This window comes from Platalea leucorodia (assembly GCF_965183815.1).
Source record: "Platalea leucorodia genome assembly, chromosome: 11".
NCBI classification, from domain to species: Eukaryota; Metazoa; Chordata; class Aves; order Pelecaniformes; family Threskiornithidae; genus Platalea; species Platalea leucorodia.
The window spans coordinates 16,648,593-16,662,750 of record NC_138833.1 but is presented as its reverse complement, the minus strand read 5'-3'; the positions used below and the strand labels follow the sequence as shown (position 1 = coordinate 16,662,750).

General features: G+C 45.2%; 1 protein-coding gene across 3 annotated transcripts in view; it reads left to right on the top strand.

Moving 5' to 3' along the window:
* Positions 1-865: 865 nt before the first annotated feature.
* NR3C1 (nuclear receptor subfamily 3 group C member 1) overlaps positions 866-14,158 on the top strand; it is a 74,334-nt gene continuing 61,041 nt past the window's right edge. Inside the window, exons 1-3 of one of the 3 annotated variants that reach the window (XM_082324491.1) lie at positions 866-1,171; positions 1,645-2,122; positions 3,421-4,609. In XM_082324491.1, coding sequence (XP_082180617.1) covers positions 3,435-4,609 — 1,175 coding nt within the window. In that variant the 5' untranslated portion in view covers positions 866-1,171; positions 1,645-2,122; positions 3,421-3,434. The remainder of the gene's footprint in view (positions 1,172-1,644; positions 2,123-3,420; positions 4,610-14,158) is intronic. The other 2 variants (XM_082324489.1, XM_082324490.1) reach the window with 2 other exon arrangements.

Here is a 14,158-nt window from a genome sequence, read left to right as displayed (position 1 = left end):
CCCGCCCCGAAACTTCGCTTCAGGAGCGGCCGTGCCCGCGGGGAAGCGGGCTGCCCCCGCGGCGGGCACAGCCCGCGCAGCCGCTGCCGGCCGTCAGGGCACAGGTGGAAGGCGAGCGCTGGCCGGGCGGGGGAGCGGGCCCGCGGGGCGGCCGCTGAGGCACGGTGGAAGCGGCCGGGGGCGAGCGGCCCGGCCGCCTCAGAGCTGCCGCTCCGGGCGCTCCCCCCCCCCCCGGTAGGAAGTTGAGGAAGTGAAAGAGGAAAGAAGCGGGGCGGCCTCCCGGCTTCCTCGGCGCGGTCACCCCGGGCTGGCGCCCGCCGGCTCCCCGCGCCCCGCGGGCGGGCCCTCAGCGCCGCGCCGCCGCCGGCAGCGGGGGACGAGGCGGGGGAAGCCGGGGCCGTCGGGGAGGGGGCGAGATCCGCCTGAGAGGCGAGGCGGCGGGCGGCCCCTCCGCGCCCGAGCGCAGGCTGCAGTTGCCCGCCTCAGCCAACAGGTTGCACCGTTCCCCCTCGCTTGGGCTCGGCGGGTGCTGCCCCGCGGTGCCCGGCGAGGGGCGGCGAGCGCCGGCGGGCTGCGCTGTGCCGCGCCGCGCCGCGCCGTGCCGTGCCGAGGCGTGTGGCGGGGCGCGGAGCGGCGGGAGCGGGCGCGCTGCGGCTGCCGCCCCTCTCCGCACCGGCTGTCTCCACTCCCTCTCCACGTCGGGGAGGCGGGGGGAGGGAGGGAGGGAGGGAGGGAGGGAGGGGGGGAGGGGGAGGGGGAGGAGGCCGCCGCCGTCGTCCTCCATTTTGTGGCGGGGGCAGAGCACCGCCGAGCGCGGCGCTGCCCGGCGGAGGGACGGGACGGGGCGGCACGGAGGGGAAGGCAGGAGGGGGGTGCGAAGTCCGCGGAGGCAATTAGCGCTAATTAACGGAGGGGGCGCCGCGGTGGTGGCGGTGGCGGCGGGCGGGGCGGGGACTAGGTCAGGGTCTCGGGCCGGCGGGAGGAGGAGGAGGAGGAGGAGGAGGAGGAGGAGCGGGGGGAGCGGTGCTGGCCGCCGGGGCGGCCCCCGGAGGGGCGGCTGTTGACTTCCTCCCGCCCGCTCCCTCGCCCCTTCCAGCCGGCTGCCGCCCCCGCCGCGGGGCGCGATGGCAGTTGGCGGCTGAAGGAGCCCCAGCGCCCCCCCCTGGACGAGGTAAGGGCGGCGGGGGTCCCGCGGGGCGGGCGGGGGGCAGAGGCCGAGCCGAGCCGCGCTGCGGGCCGGCGCCGCGGCTTCGCCCCGGGAAGTTCCCGGGAGGGGGAGGCGGCGGCGCCCCCGCAGGAATGCCCCGAGCGCGGGGGGGGGGGAGCCGGGCCGCTCCCGGAGGGATCCCGGGGTGGGACGGGAGGGGGCACGGCGGTGTCCCCCCGAGGTGGGTGCCCGGGGCGGCGGCGGGGCGGCCCGGCCCGGCCGCGGGAGGCGGGGATCCCCCCCCCGGCCGCGGGGCGTCCGCCGGCAGCCGGCCCGCCCCTGTCCCTCGTCCGCCCCTCGGCTGGCCGGGGCGTTTGTCGGTTGTTTGGGGGAAAGCGGCGCGGGGTCTGCTCCTCCGGGGGGCGAGGAAGGGGGTGAGGAGGGGGAGCCGAGCCCGGAGTGCAGCCTTGCAGCCATGGGTTGGTCTTATTTTGCAGAAGTGGGTGTGCCAGGGAGACAGCTCAACAGGTCTCGACACATTTCTCTGAAAACTATACTTTGCAAAGGAGAATTTATTGTAATCCGGCAGTTTTAAGTAGTCGCAGCTTTTTCCTCCTTTGGGTAGACTCTTGCCTCTGATTTTTGACACGTTTCCTACGCTGGATGGTTCGCTGCTTTTTTTGACGTTGGAGAAATTGTCAAATGGAATAACTACTTTTTTCCTCCCCTTCGTGCTTAAAAAAAAGAAAAAAGTCAAAACCGGAGGTAGACATATTATTTTTTTCCAGTCACCGTTGCGGTGTCCACCTTAAACGGCCCAGCAATATTTCAGTGCTGTTTGCAGTCCGCGAGTTTTCGGGGGGCTGCCCCATTCCCGTTTTGCGCCGCGTGCCGTGGTGCCGGCGGGCAGGCGGCTGGCGGGAGCGCGGCTCCCCGGGCATGACCCAGGAGACTTCGGCGCCTTGGCCAGCACGGGTAAGGGACCCTCTGCTCCGGCACACGCAAGGGCTGTACAAAGTGGTGTCAAAGGACCAAGAAGGGTTTTTGCTTTGAGCTTCTGCTCGGGACGCTTTCACTTAGGCCAAAGCTTAAAATTTGTACACGTGGGGACTTTTTGTTGATCACAGTCTTAACTTTGGCATACAGAAAGCAGCAGCGTTCATCGGCAGTCTGGAGAAAATGGGCGGCAGAGCTGGCAGGTTTAGAATTAAGATGACCGTAAACTTGTAAGCACTCTCGGATCTCTCTGCTTAATGGATAATTCCGTGGCCAGGCTTTAACTTGGGCATTGCCTCCTCTTACGGATTGGGGGGGAGTACGAGCTGATCGCTGTTGACTGTTTGCTGTTAGTATTAGGCCGTAGACAAACAGTATAGAAAGTTTGCCGAAGAATTTACAGTTATTCTCCAAATATTTATGCTCTGCGCTGAGAATAAATGTAGTAAATACAGATGAACCTGAGGAGATTTGTTTTCAGCCGTGAGCCGTTAAAGTGTTGGAAGCTAATAAAAAAATATACTTTAGTTAGCTTTTATTTATAAATTTGACATTTATTTAAAGAATTGAGTTTATTTCAAGATTCACGAGTTGTATTTTAAGCTGAACCCATGCAAAGATAGCAAACTTTGTGTTTTGTGGTGGAGAGGTTGTGTAGCTCCTGGACAATAACACTTAGATTCTTTTTTTTATTATCCCCCCCCAGCTGGTAGGTACCGCATTTGAGAGCTGGCTCGGGAGGTTTCAGTACCTGTTGTGGGTGATGCATCTGAACCTGCAGGGAGAGAGGGAACTGACTCGGGAAAGGTGGTGAATGTCCTTCACCCCTGCCCTGCACAAGATGTAATTAAATACCAGGGAAAGTTACCTTCCAAGATTTGTAAATCGGGTACTTTAACAATTCTTACTTGCCAGGATGCGTAACAGAGCTAGAGAGTGTGTTCAGAAAGGTGTCTTACGCTGTAGCCTGATTCTGAGTTGTATGCACCCAGACTTACCACTTCATCCAGGTTTACCAAAGCTTTAAAAAATATACTTCCTTGTTACCAGTCAGGAAGAAAACAAAACAAACCAAAAAGAAACAAACAAAAGAACCCCATAAACCAGTGGATTTGAGAAAGATGTGGTACATGTCAGTTCATAGCTTGATTTGCTGTGCTTTCATTCTCAGAGTAGCTAAACCAGGTTCGCTGGGCTAATGATTTAGACTTTTTTTTTAAGCTGTTATTAAAATATCCTTGCTGTGCTAACTTTGAATGCTTCTGATCTTTTTATAGCTAATGTTAAAGTAATGGATTCCAAAGAATTGCTGAACTCGTCGGATCAAGACGAAACAAGGAAAAATGCGCTCATCAGTACCAAAGGAGGGATCATGATGGACTTTCACCCACCCTTCAGGGGTGGAGCTACTCTACAAGCCCCTGTGTCTACATCTCCTCTCCCTGTGTCTTCTCAGTCAGATTCCAATCAGCAACCTGCTTTGGCTGACTTTTCAAAAGGATTAGTAAACAATGTGCCTCAGCCAGACCTTTCCAAGGCAGTATCGCTTTCGATGGGACTGTACATGGGTGAAACAGATGCAAAAGTGATGGGAAACGACCTTGGATTTTCGCAGCAGGGCCAAATCGGCATCTCTTCTGGAGAAACGGACTTCAGGCTCCTGGAAGAAAGTATTGCGAGCTTGAACAAGTCCTCGAGCCTGGCCGAGGACGCAAAGGGAGCAATATCTTCTGAGGTGCCGCTTGAGCCGGATTTCCCAGGCATGGCTGGCCGCAAGGTCCCTTTAGAGTCAGGAACTGCAGTCCAGAGCCAGGTTGGCTCGAATGGTGGCAACTTGAAATTATTCTCTGAAGACCAAAGCACCCTGGATATTCTCCAGGATTTAGAATTGCCGCCGGTATCGCCTGGCAAAGAGCCCAATGGGAGCCCGTGGAGGCTTGACCCGTTGCTAGATGACGGTGGCTTGCTGTCCCCTATATCTGCAGATGATGCATTTCTCCTGGAAGGAAATCTCAGTGAAGACTGCAAGCCTCCTGTTTTATCTGACACTAAACCTAAAATTAATGACCGTGGTGACCTTTTACCCAGTTCCAAAATGCCAATGCCTCAAGTGAAAACAGAAAAGGAAGACTTCATTGAACTCTGTACTCCTGGCATAAAGCAAGAAAACATGGGCCCAATTTATTGTCAGGCAAACTTCTCTGGGTCTAATCTGCTGGGTACTAAAGTCTCTGCCATATCTATCCATGGTGTCAGTACCTCTGGGGGACAAATGTATCACTATGATTTAAATACTGCATCGCTCTCTCAGCAGCAGGATCAGAAACCAATTTTTAATATCATTCCATCTCTTCCTGCCGGTTCAGAAAATTGGAATAGGTGCCAGGGATCAGGGGATGAGACGTTAGCTCCTTTGGGAACGCTCAGTCTTTCTGGCAGACCTGCTTTCTCTAATGGCTATTCAAGGTAATTAGTTTTTGTTGCTCTTTATTAAAATACTACAAGTATGTTTAGCACAACTGCATGCATGCTGGTTTGTGGTTTATTTTTTTTCCTTTCGGTCATCCCTTTTCATTTGCTATGTATGGCTGGCTGATCAGACATCACTGGTGTATATTTATTCCATAGTAGGATAGTAGCTTTAACCAGGTACTCAGCTATTGATATTAAAGGGAAGAAAAGAGGAGGGGAGCTGGTATGCTTTAAAAAAATAAATAAATAATTGTTAAAAAATTCTAAGATACAACCTAGAGGGAAAGTTGAGTATGTCGTGGTAGAAGGATCCATACACAAGGCAGTATAGAAGGAAGTATTTAAGTGTATACAAAAGCTACTTCATTCTCAAGGGTTAGAGGATCAATTGCTGTGTGTTGGTTGTTTTGTTGTGTTTTTTTTTTTCTTCCTAGTGTTACTTAAATGTTATGCACAAAAATAACTTGGTTGCTGGGTAAATTTCTAGAATTACATTTAAGCTGAACTAGAGTTTTAGCTTTGCTTGGTATTGCATTTACCTTACATGGACAAGAAGATGCCGAGTAGGAAATATTCAGTGGTTGGTTTAATAACTGCATTTAAAGAGATAAAAATATTTGCAGTAAGATTTAAACATACCTGGAATTTAACTCTTAAATGGAACTGGAGGAGGGCTTGCTTATAGGTGTTTTTTTCAGAGCAGGGTATTTTAGGGGAGCTGGTTAGTACGCATTTCAAGTGACTTTGTAGTAGTGTTTTCTACAAATAATTCAATAGTGCAGATACTCAAGTAAAATACTTTTCCTCTGCCCTTCAAGGGCAAACGCGACGGTGGCAGCTTTCTCAATGGGTAGCTGCGTATGTCTCCTCGCAGCTGGGGACGGGTTCTGATTTCAGTAGGAACACCTAGTTGTATGTTTTCCTCAGCTATTCTTTGTTCAACATAAACTTGCACAAGAGCAGTGTTTGGTTGCAATGGAGGAAGACGTTTTTGCTGTGTTTCTGTGGAGTCTTAGAAAATGGCTCTTCAAGTCCATATATGTAAAACCAGTAATTGTAGGCTTTTACTGAAGTATCTGTTTTAACTGTCTTTTTTTATTGCCCCGCTGAGAATTGATCCCCAGAGTGTTAACCGCCAGTCGTGGGGCTCTCCCTACGCATTATTTTCTCCATTTTCCCACGGTTGGAATGAGGTGTGTGAGGATTTCTTCTTTGCTTCAGAAAGACAACTTTTAACTTGTTTTCATTCTAGATGTCTTTCATATTTTTTTTATTTTTGTAGGGAAGATGTGGTGTATGTTTTTTGGGTGGTTGTTTTTTTTTTTTTTTAAAGTGTTTAAAGCAATTTGTGATGTAAGGAATCCAGAAAGGAAAATCAGAATTTGTGGATAAATTCCACTTTGCTATATGAATATTGAACGTGCCTTATCATTTATTTTGACAAAGAGAAATCATTTGTGCTAAACTTCGCATAATCAGTCCGACTTCCATGTTGTTTTTAGTTTGTTTCATGGGGGGGGTTGGTGGGGTTTTTTATTTTGCTCTCGTCATATTTTTAATGGCAATCATAAAATCTGTGTCAAAGCAAGAACTATTTCTGGGTTTGGGAGGTGAATTTCAGTGCCTGTTTAAGTAAGCAGGTTCCTTGTAGATAATGGAAACATCACTCTTGAGAATACTTTTGTAAAGTTCATGCATTGTTTTTATTTTACAGAACTATTTAGGTAGAACGAAGCGCATTCATAGGTGAATGGTTTACATGTAGATGTTTGTCTGGCTTTTGGAGAATTTCGTAAACACCAATTTTACATACTATGTTTCTGATAATGTTGTGATGAAAAACCCACTCAAGACACTAACGTGTACAGAATACATCTGATCCTAGAGTAAAAAGGACAGCAGTACTAGATGTTATCGTTGCTTTTATCAGGCAATTTTGAGGAGTGTGCTTAGTGTGTTTGTGTTGGAGCTGAGCAGGCAGCGATAGGCAGCGTGCTGCGGGGAGCTGGCAGAAGCCCTTGGCGCGGAGCTCCTCTCGTAGGCGATGGAGCATCCTCAGCACCGTAGGCAAAAGTCTGCCTCCACCACTGGACAGTGTTAACAACATTGTGCTGCGACTGTTTACGTTCTTGCTTCCTGCAAGGTTGTCTTATATTTTATTGCTTTCTTTTGCTCTAAGATAATGGATTTTTTTTTTTCTTAATTTAAAGAATGCGTAAAGAATTTTCAGGTGGCTCCTAGTTCAGTTTTGTGTAAAAATACATTGTTTCTAGCCTGCATGGAAGCTGTTCTTCCCAAAGGTTTTTACACACTAAAACCACCAAGTCCAATTCTAAAAACAACATTGTTTGGGTTTGCTCTATTTTTTTTTTCTTCCATAAAATAGGGGCAACTCCATCTTTTTAAAATGTTTGAGATACTAATGAACCCTGGGTTTGATGCAGGAATTCTCTTTCTTCCTGAACCTTGTCAGAAATATTTGGTCTAAACTGGGTTAGTTTAAGGTGATATATTGTGGATTTGTTTGTTTTTCTTACAGAAGACTTAACAAAATTGGCATTTGTTTTGGAAACAAAGGAAGGACTATCTTGCCAGGTTTTGGTGGTCTTTTTTTTTTTTTTTTTCCTTTTAGGTACTGATTGTGTGAGGTGAAGGCTGGGATTTTGAAAATTCAGAATTGCTAAACTTCAATTTCCAATAGGAATTTGTTGGCGTTGGTAGCATTATTTGACTATTTGTAACATATTAATTATATACTAAATATATGGGAAGAAAAGCTGCAGTTTTGTCCTGGTGTGTAGGTAGTATTTAATCTGACTGTTTTAATGGAAGGCATGTAATGTTTCTTTATAGACGAGCAATCTTGAATTGATGTCATGCAATTTTTGAGTGATTTTGCTTCTAAGGATAGCACAGCGTGCTGTCCTTAATGAGACAAGTGATAATCAGGACTGAGAAAACTAATCAATTTTCCTATGAAGAGTAGGAGGTATTCTGAAGTTAACAAGCAGAATACGAACTTCAGAAATCTGCTCGATGGGAGTGAATCGGCAATAGTCAATAAATGTCTGTTTGTATCTCAGGGTTGTAGAAGAGTCCGCCAGTGCTTGTGCGGATGTGTAAAACTTGGAGCTGCAGCTCAGTGTTTCAGCAGATGATACTCAAAATCATCTTGAGCAGCAGTGAAACTCCAGACAACAGGATGGCTTCATTCTGGCGTTGCTTTGGCGAGGTCTCCCACCTGCGCGAGCAAGGTGCCGATCGATCGCGGTGGAGCAAACTAAGGAGAAGGTGGATAGAATAAGAGAGATGAAAAAAGTAAGATAACTGAGACAATTTGCCTTAGATTTTCGTTAATAGAAGAGGTGAGACAGCATCTGGAAGAGGAGTAAAACAGGCTGAAAACATGTGGTAAATGCTTCACTGAAGAATTAGAGGGTTTGATGGTGTCTGTCTCTGATGGGATATTATTTGTGATTTATTACACAGACGCCAGTGAAAACTGTTGAATTTCAAGGAAATGGTTTTAACAACACACACTCATAGGACTCTTGCGTGGTATATACATTAAATCTCTCGCTCACCGGTTTTATTCCTCTGACTTCCTGGAGATGTGGCTTATTGTGGGGGGAGTGAAGGACGAAGAGAAACAACACAGCGACACAGGGGTTTCTGTGTGCTTTTTCTATTAGCCTACAGCTAGAATTTACAAAAACTGGGCCCCATTGGCAGTGTTGCGGCTTCTCTTATTACATTTGAAATCATTCCTAGGATTTAAGCTTGTGGGGGATAAGGATCGTTAAGGAAGTTTAAGAAAGGGCAAGAGCTGAGAGAAGCCATGAAAGAGGAGGAGAATCTGGAAGGGGGAAAAAGTTTTACTCGTCAGTCACAGTCCAAAGCCTTTCTTTCAGGAGAAGTTACCTTTCTGCCGTCACTCTTTAACTGGGATTCTTCTTGGACTCAGATGTTTTACTAGAAGGAAGGGGAAAAAAGGGATCATTTGCTAGAAATGGCAAAGGTCAGTTGTCCGTTTGTCTTACTGCATTGTTTTAGCTTGGCTTTTGGCCAAAGTCGGTGGCTTGGCACGGATGGATGTAGTACTTTAAGTGTTGTCTGACTCAGCAGTATATAATGTGTGGTACATATGGAAATATGTCTTTTTTAATAATTCTATTTTGATACAAAAACCAGACTTGTTATTTGGAGGGAGTGCTCAGGGTTTCAATAGTCTATGTTGTGATTTGTCAGCTTAATGTAATACTGTACTTGGGTTCTGAGTCTTGGAAATACACGACAAAAAAATTTAACTGTTTTGGCAGAAAGGGATGAATCGGGAATGTTCTGCAGAATGTGCTATAAGGCGCTATGAAAAGGTAGCTAGGTAAATGACTGGTCATGTAAGATGTAATCTGCTTTTTCTAGTCTTAGCTGATCCATTCAGCTAGCTGATAGCTGAGTAGGTTTTTATAAGTCCGGCCCAAGTTGTTAATTTCTGCTAATTTATTTTCCCCTACAATGGTCTCTACTTTAAACCTAGTTCTAGCTTATAAAACACAAGTTGATTTTTGTTGCTGGTAGCATTTTTTTTTTATCCATGTCAAGTAATGGTTTAACCCCATTGTACTCTTCTGCTGCTAGTGAAAGCAAAACTATAGTTAAACCAGCTCTACTCACAAATCTTTTCATAAATGTGAAATATATGTGTTACACAACTCCTACATCATATATTTACTGTCTTAAAGATTACTTTTATACAGTGAGAGCAAATTGTCTTGCACACTTCTTACTCCCTTCTTACTTTGACTGCTTACTTCTTACTGCTCATTCTGGAAATGAACAAGTGGTCACTATTCCATGCATGTATGTAACTGCAAACTGGAATTATTTCTACATTTTAAAAGGTTACCAAGGTCTTCTCTCTTCCTAGGTCCCCTTTTATAGCCACCACCGGGCAGGTGGGCCTTTGGGGGCTTCCTCTATTTTTTAATTATTTTTTTTTTTAAATGTTGCCTAACTTCAAGTAGTGAAAATCATAGAGGAAGAACCTGGCGCTGCTGTCTTGGATGTAATGCTTGTACCAAAGTTTGACTGTTTACGTTTGTTACACTTTGCAAAATCAGATATGTTGTTTCTCTTATTTCCATACCAAATTCAGTATCTGCGTCTGTGACTACTGTTCATTCATAGATATCCTTAACCCAGTTGAGTTTCCAAGGTATATACTGTTGTTCTAGCGACCAAAATTCTGCTAACCAGAAGTGTGATGGGAAAGGCAGTGCTCCTACCAGTGTGTGTTTGGGCTCATGTAAGGATACCTTCGCAACTCTTTGCTGCCTCATTTGTACGATGTAGTTCGGTGGAACGGATGCTGTACCGACTCCTTTGACTCCTCAGATGCGTTGGTTGCAAAAATTTCAGCCGTGCTCCTTTATATTTTTTTTTTTTATTGATGTACGATATTTAATCAAGAAAGCAAGCTTTTAACTCATTATCCTTTTAACTATTGTAAGCTGGTCATAAAAAGAAGCCAACAGGGTTTTTTTTTTTATTATTATTATTATTTTTTAGTAGCCTGTGGCTTCAGGGTCTCTTCAGAGTGCTGCTTCTCGGAGTAAATGAGGGATCCAGTGTTGGCACTTCAGTGCAAAATGTGATTTGGAGCCTTTTTCTTAGGACATTTTGTTAAATCTCTGTACCACTGGCCTGAGAAACATCTGTTCCCACACCGTTGGCTGTTATGATCAGTGTTTTCTCCACAAGCTTTACAAGAGGAGAGCAAGTACTCAGCACTCAGAAGTTTGCCTGGGAGAAAATGAACATACATTTCTCGGTAGTAACTTTTCTCCTCACAAAACCCTTATTTGTGGGGTATTGCAAGACACGATTATATCTATGTTCATTTTCTGGGGTAGATGAAGACTGCCTAAGCCACTATCCTACCACTGATGTGCTGGTATGGCATAATGCATGCGTTCTGCAAACAGTTACAATGTCATTATTCTTGAGATAAATAACATACTAAGAAAATCCTCTTTTCAATCTGAGTTATAAGGAATGGGAAAAGCTTTGTAAAGCTGTAGTTACAATTATTTTGGTTTTGTGTTATAAAAATAACTGAAAGTGTGTCACCTCTGGCATACAGAAATTAACTTTAAAACACATTCATAAAATGATCAACTTTTACCTGTTCTTAGAAACACAGAAACAAGTGTGTGTGCAACAGGGTAGTTTCTGGGAAGAATATTTAACTGTACAGAAAGTGCAGCAGACCCAGGGAGCTTGTTGTGTTAAGCTCTCTCTTTTGTTTTATAGTCTTTGTCTCTCAGAATCTGGCAGTATAGACAAATTTTAATCTTATTTACTGAAGTATTAGTGTATTGCATTGTTGCATGTACAGATTATTCGTGTTGTTCTCGTGACAGCAGTTTTCTGACTGATTCATTATAGTATGATATCCATTTATAATATAGCCTTTTCTTAAATAACCAAGACACTCATAGACCAGGAGTTAATCCTGTTCTTAGTGCTGGTTTCTGGAAATACTAGGCAGATACTGTCAGTGGATAGCCTCATCCCCATGGGACAGAAGTGAACCAATACAGCTGGAATAGATGACACACAAAAAAAAGAAAAAAATTATTTCAACTCATTGTCTTGGCACTGACTTCACATCAACTAGTTTCAAGTATCTGTAGGAAAAAAAAAATTGAAAAATTACAGTTAATTTGTCCGTACATGAGGGTGACTGTGGGATTGCTGGTCACCTGCAAAGGAGTCTAAGCAGACAGTAACCTGCACAGAGCGTACTCCGTCCATGTGCTGGAGCACTTACGTGTCGCAGACTTAATTAAAAGGAAAGACTGTGGACGTGCAACTCTTGTTGCCTTTCTGCAGGAGTACAAGGCGGCACAGGTTGTCCCCCATGCATAACAAGTCAAGCATCTTGAATTATGGTAGTTACTGGAGGGGTGAGTAATTGTGCTTCCAGAAGTAGTGTATTGGGTTGGGAAAACAATTTAGTGCAATTACTCTGTCTCTCCTGGAGGTTTTTCTTCTTACCTCATCTTCACTACAAAGAAGGTGTAATATTGTGCACATGCCTCCTACGTCCTTACCTGACTTGGCTTACTCTTAACCTCTACTCTGAAGTTTTCTGCCAGAGTTCTTTTCCTGGCTGAAACGATGTCTTCCCCTGTGCGAGCTATGCACTGTATTGCTTGAAATATGACTATATGTACTGTGACCAAAGCACATCCCTTCTACTTTTGTGGCCTCGACCGCTGGATTTATCACATGGCCACTTCACGTGTCCCAGAGGTGCGTTTTGGCTGTAGCAGTGAGGTGTAACTGCAGCTTCACATGCTCTTGCTCAGGGGGAGGTAATGCTGGCTAGCACGTGGAGTTCAGTTTTGTAATGTAGGTGATGTCAGGTTTTCTTACTGCTCTTATGTGAGACTGAGGTTTAGATTGCAGGACACGGTGTTACTTATCCAGGATATCATGTAGAGTTTTATAATAATGGTTCCTTAAATCAATAATCACTACAGTTGTGTGGAATTCTGGAGGAAATGATGCTCTTCAGAAGTCATCTTGACATCTTCTGTAGAGAATATTTCTGTACCAGCCAACTGCATTCTTAATATAGTCCCTACCAATTGGTTATAATTAAAACTCCATATTCCATCTGTACCTATGGAGCTCTCAGTCCATGTTAAATCTTCCTAGAAGATTATACTTCTGATGCAAGTTGAAAATTAATATCCAATAAGCTGCTAATATTTTGTAGTGGAGATGCAATATTATACGCAACTTCCACTTTTTGATCAAAGATCTCAACCGTGCTGAGATTGCAAAGGCAAAACTGCTGTTGGGGAAGGATTTCCAAAGTAATAATAATGTCTTTCTTGAATTCAGTTCACTGCTACTGTAATTTAATTAAGAAACTGAGTTCCACATTAGATTTTACAGGAATACATTCTTCACACTGTTTGTAATAGGTTTGTACAGTTACTGTGTGTCAGAAAACAGCTGGAGATCACGATCATAATTGTGCATCACGGTCACAAAAAATTTAATGTGAAACTTCTGAGCAGCAGGGCACAATTTGCTTTTCTATTGCTTTATTCAGCTATTTCATATTTCTGGTTGCTTTCACTTGCATAAAAATAAGTTTTAAGTAAGTAAATACTGCACAGAATTCTAGTTTTCTTTTAGAAAAGAAATCAGGTCACAAATGAGTAGTTTGCTTCAAAATACTACCTGGGAAACTTGCTGTACTGTCAGGGAAGAGTGAATAATGGAGTACCGATGAAGTATGTAGTTTATTCAAGTAAGCAGATAGTGGAATTGATTTTATAGCTTTGTGGCTTGGTTTTCTTTTTTGTTTGTTTTGGTTTTGTTTTGGAGGATCTGAGGTCTGATGCTTTGGTTATCAGGCTCTTGGGAAAACTGTGAAATGTTCTGTAATTGTCCTTATCTAAAAGATCTGTTCTGGTGGGCTTCTGGCTGTGTCAGGGACTTCAGTCTTGTCTTGTATTAGAGACTTGGAGGGTGGGGAGTGGTGTGTTGGGGTTTTTTATGTGTGAGAAGAGGGATTTGAAGGTGAATTAACTTCTTTGTTCACAAGTAGGCAGTGGCTCGGCTGCATTTCTCTGGTGGGGTGAGAGGGGCGTGAAAACCAGACATCTGTGGTTGGAAATTTTGTGAAATTTTTAGAAAATTAGTTTTTGGTCTTGGATGAGAATCCACCAGCCGTTATATGGCTCCTTTCCAACTGTGTGAATTGTGTATGATGGGAGAGCGGTTCGTTTGCTCTCTTCCCAGCTGGACGTTCAGAAAGGACACTGCCGCTTGGGATATGACGGTGTCCGGCCTTGCTTTTGGCTTCAGCGCATCTGTGAGTTCTCTAAACCCTGCGTGGCGTGTCTCTAAACCATGCCTTCCCATGCCGTCGTAAGCTGCTTTTGAGAGCACAAGTGTGAAGTTCTGGGGTTCTTCATGATTTTTGTTGCCAAGCTTCAGAAGGGCTGCTCTGCTGCACGTCGGTCTCTCCTGAGCTGAGACTCTGGTATTGGTGACAGAAAAGAGCAGCTGATGCAGTTTATTTTTGTTGTCATCGCTTGGAGAACCTGCTCGCCTGGTATGTGTGAGATCGTATGTAATAATGTACCGAAGCCGTACCAGACCCTATTACTACAACTTCGTGTGGAAGGGGAGCTCTGCCAGGGTGGTGCTGCCGGAACACATCAAATGCTGCAAATGACGATGGCTTCACGGTAGAGCATCTCCATGAAAACAGGAGTCACACTTGGGGTGTTTGTCATGGTAAATTGAATGTGGTGTGCCACTGGGCTTTAATAGTCTGTTGGAGCTTGTCTCTATACTGCTCTTCCTAAGCAGCTTTTAACTATTTCTAATTTATTCACTGACACTTTTAAGAGACGAGGACGCATGGTATGGCTTTGAAGGAGGTTGACTGTCAAATCGATGCGTTGTCAGGAAAGGATTGTGTGATCTCTTATATCACTTAAAAATAAGGTGTGT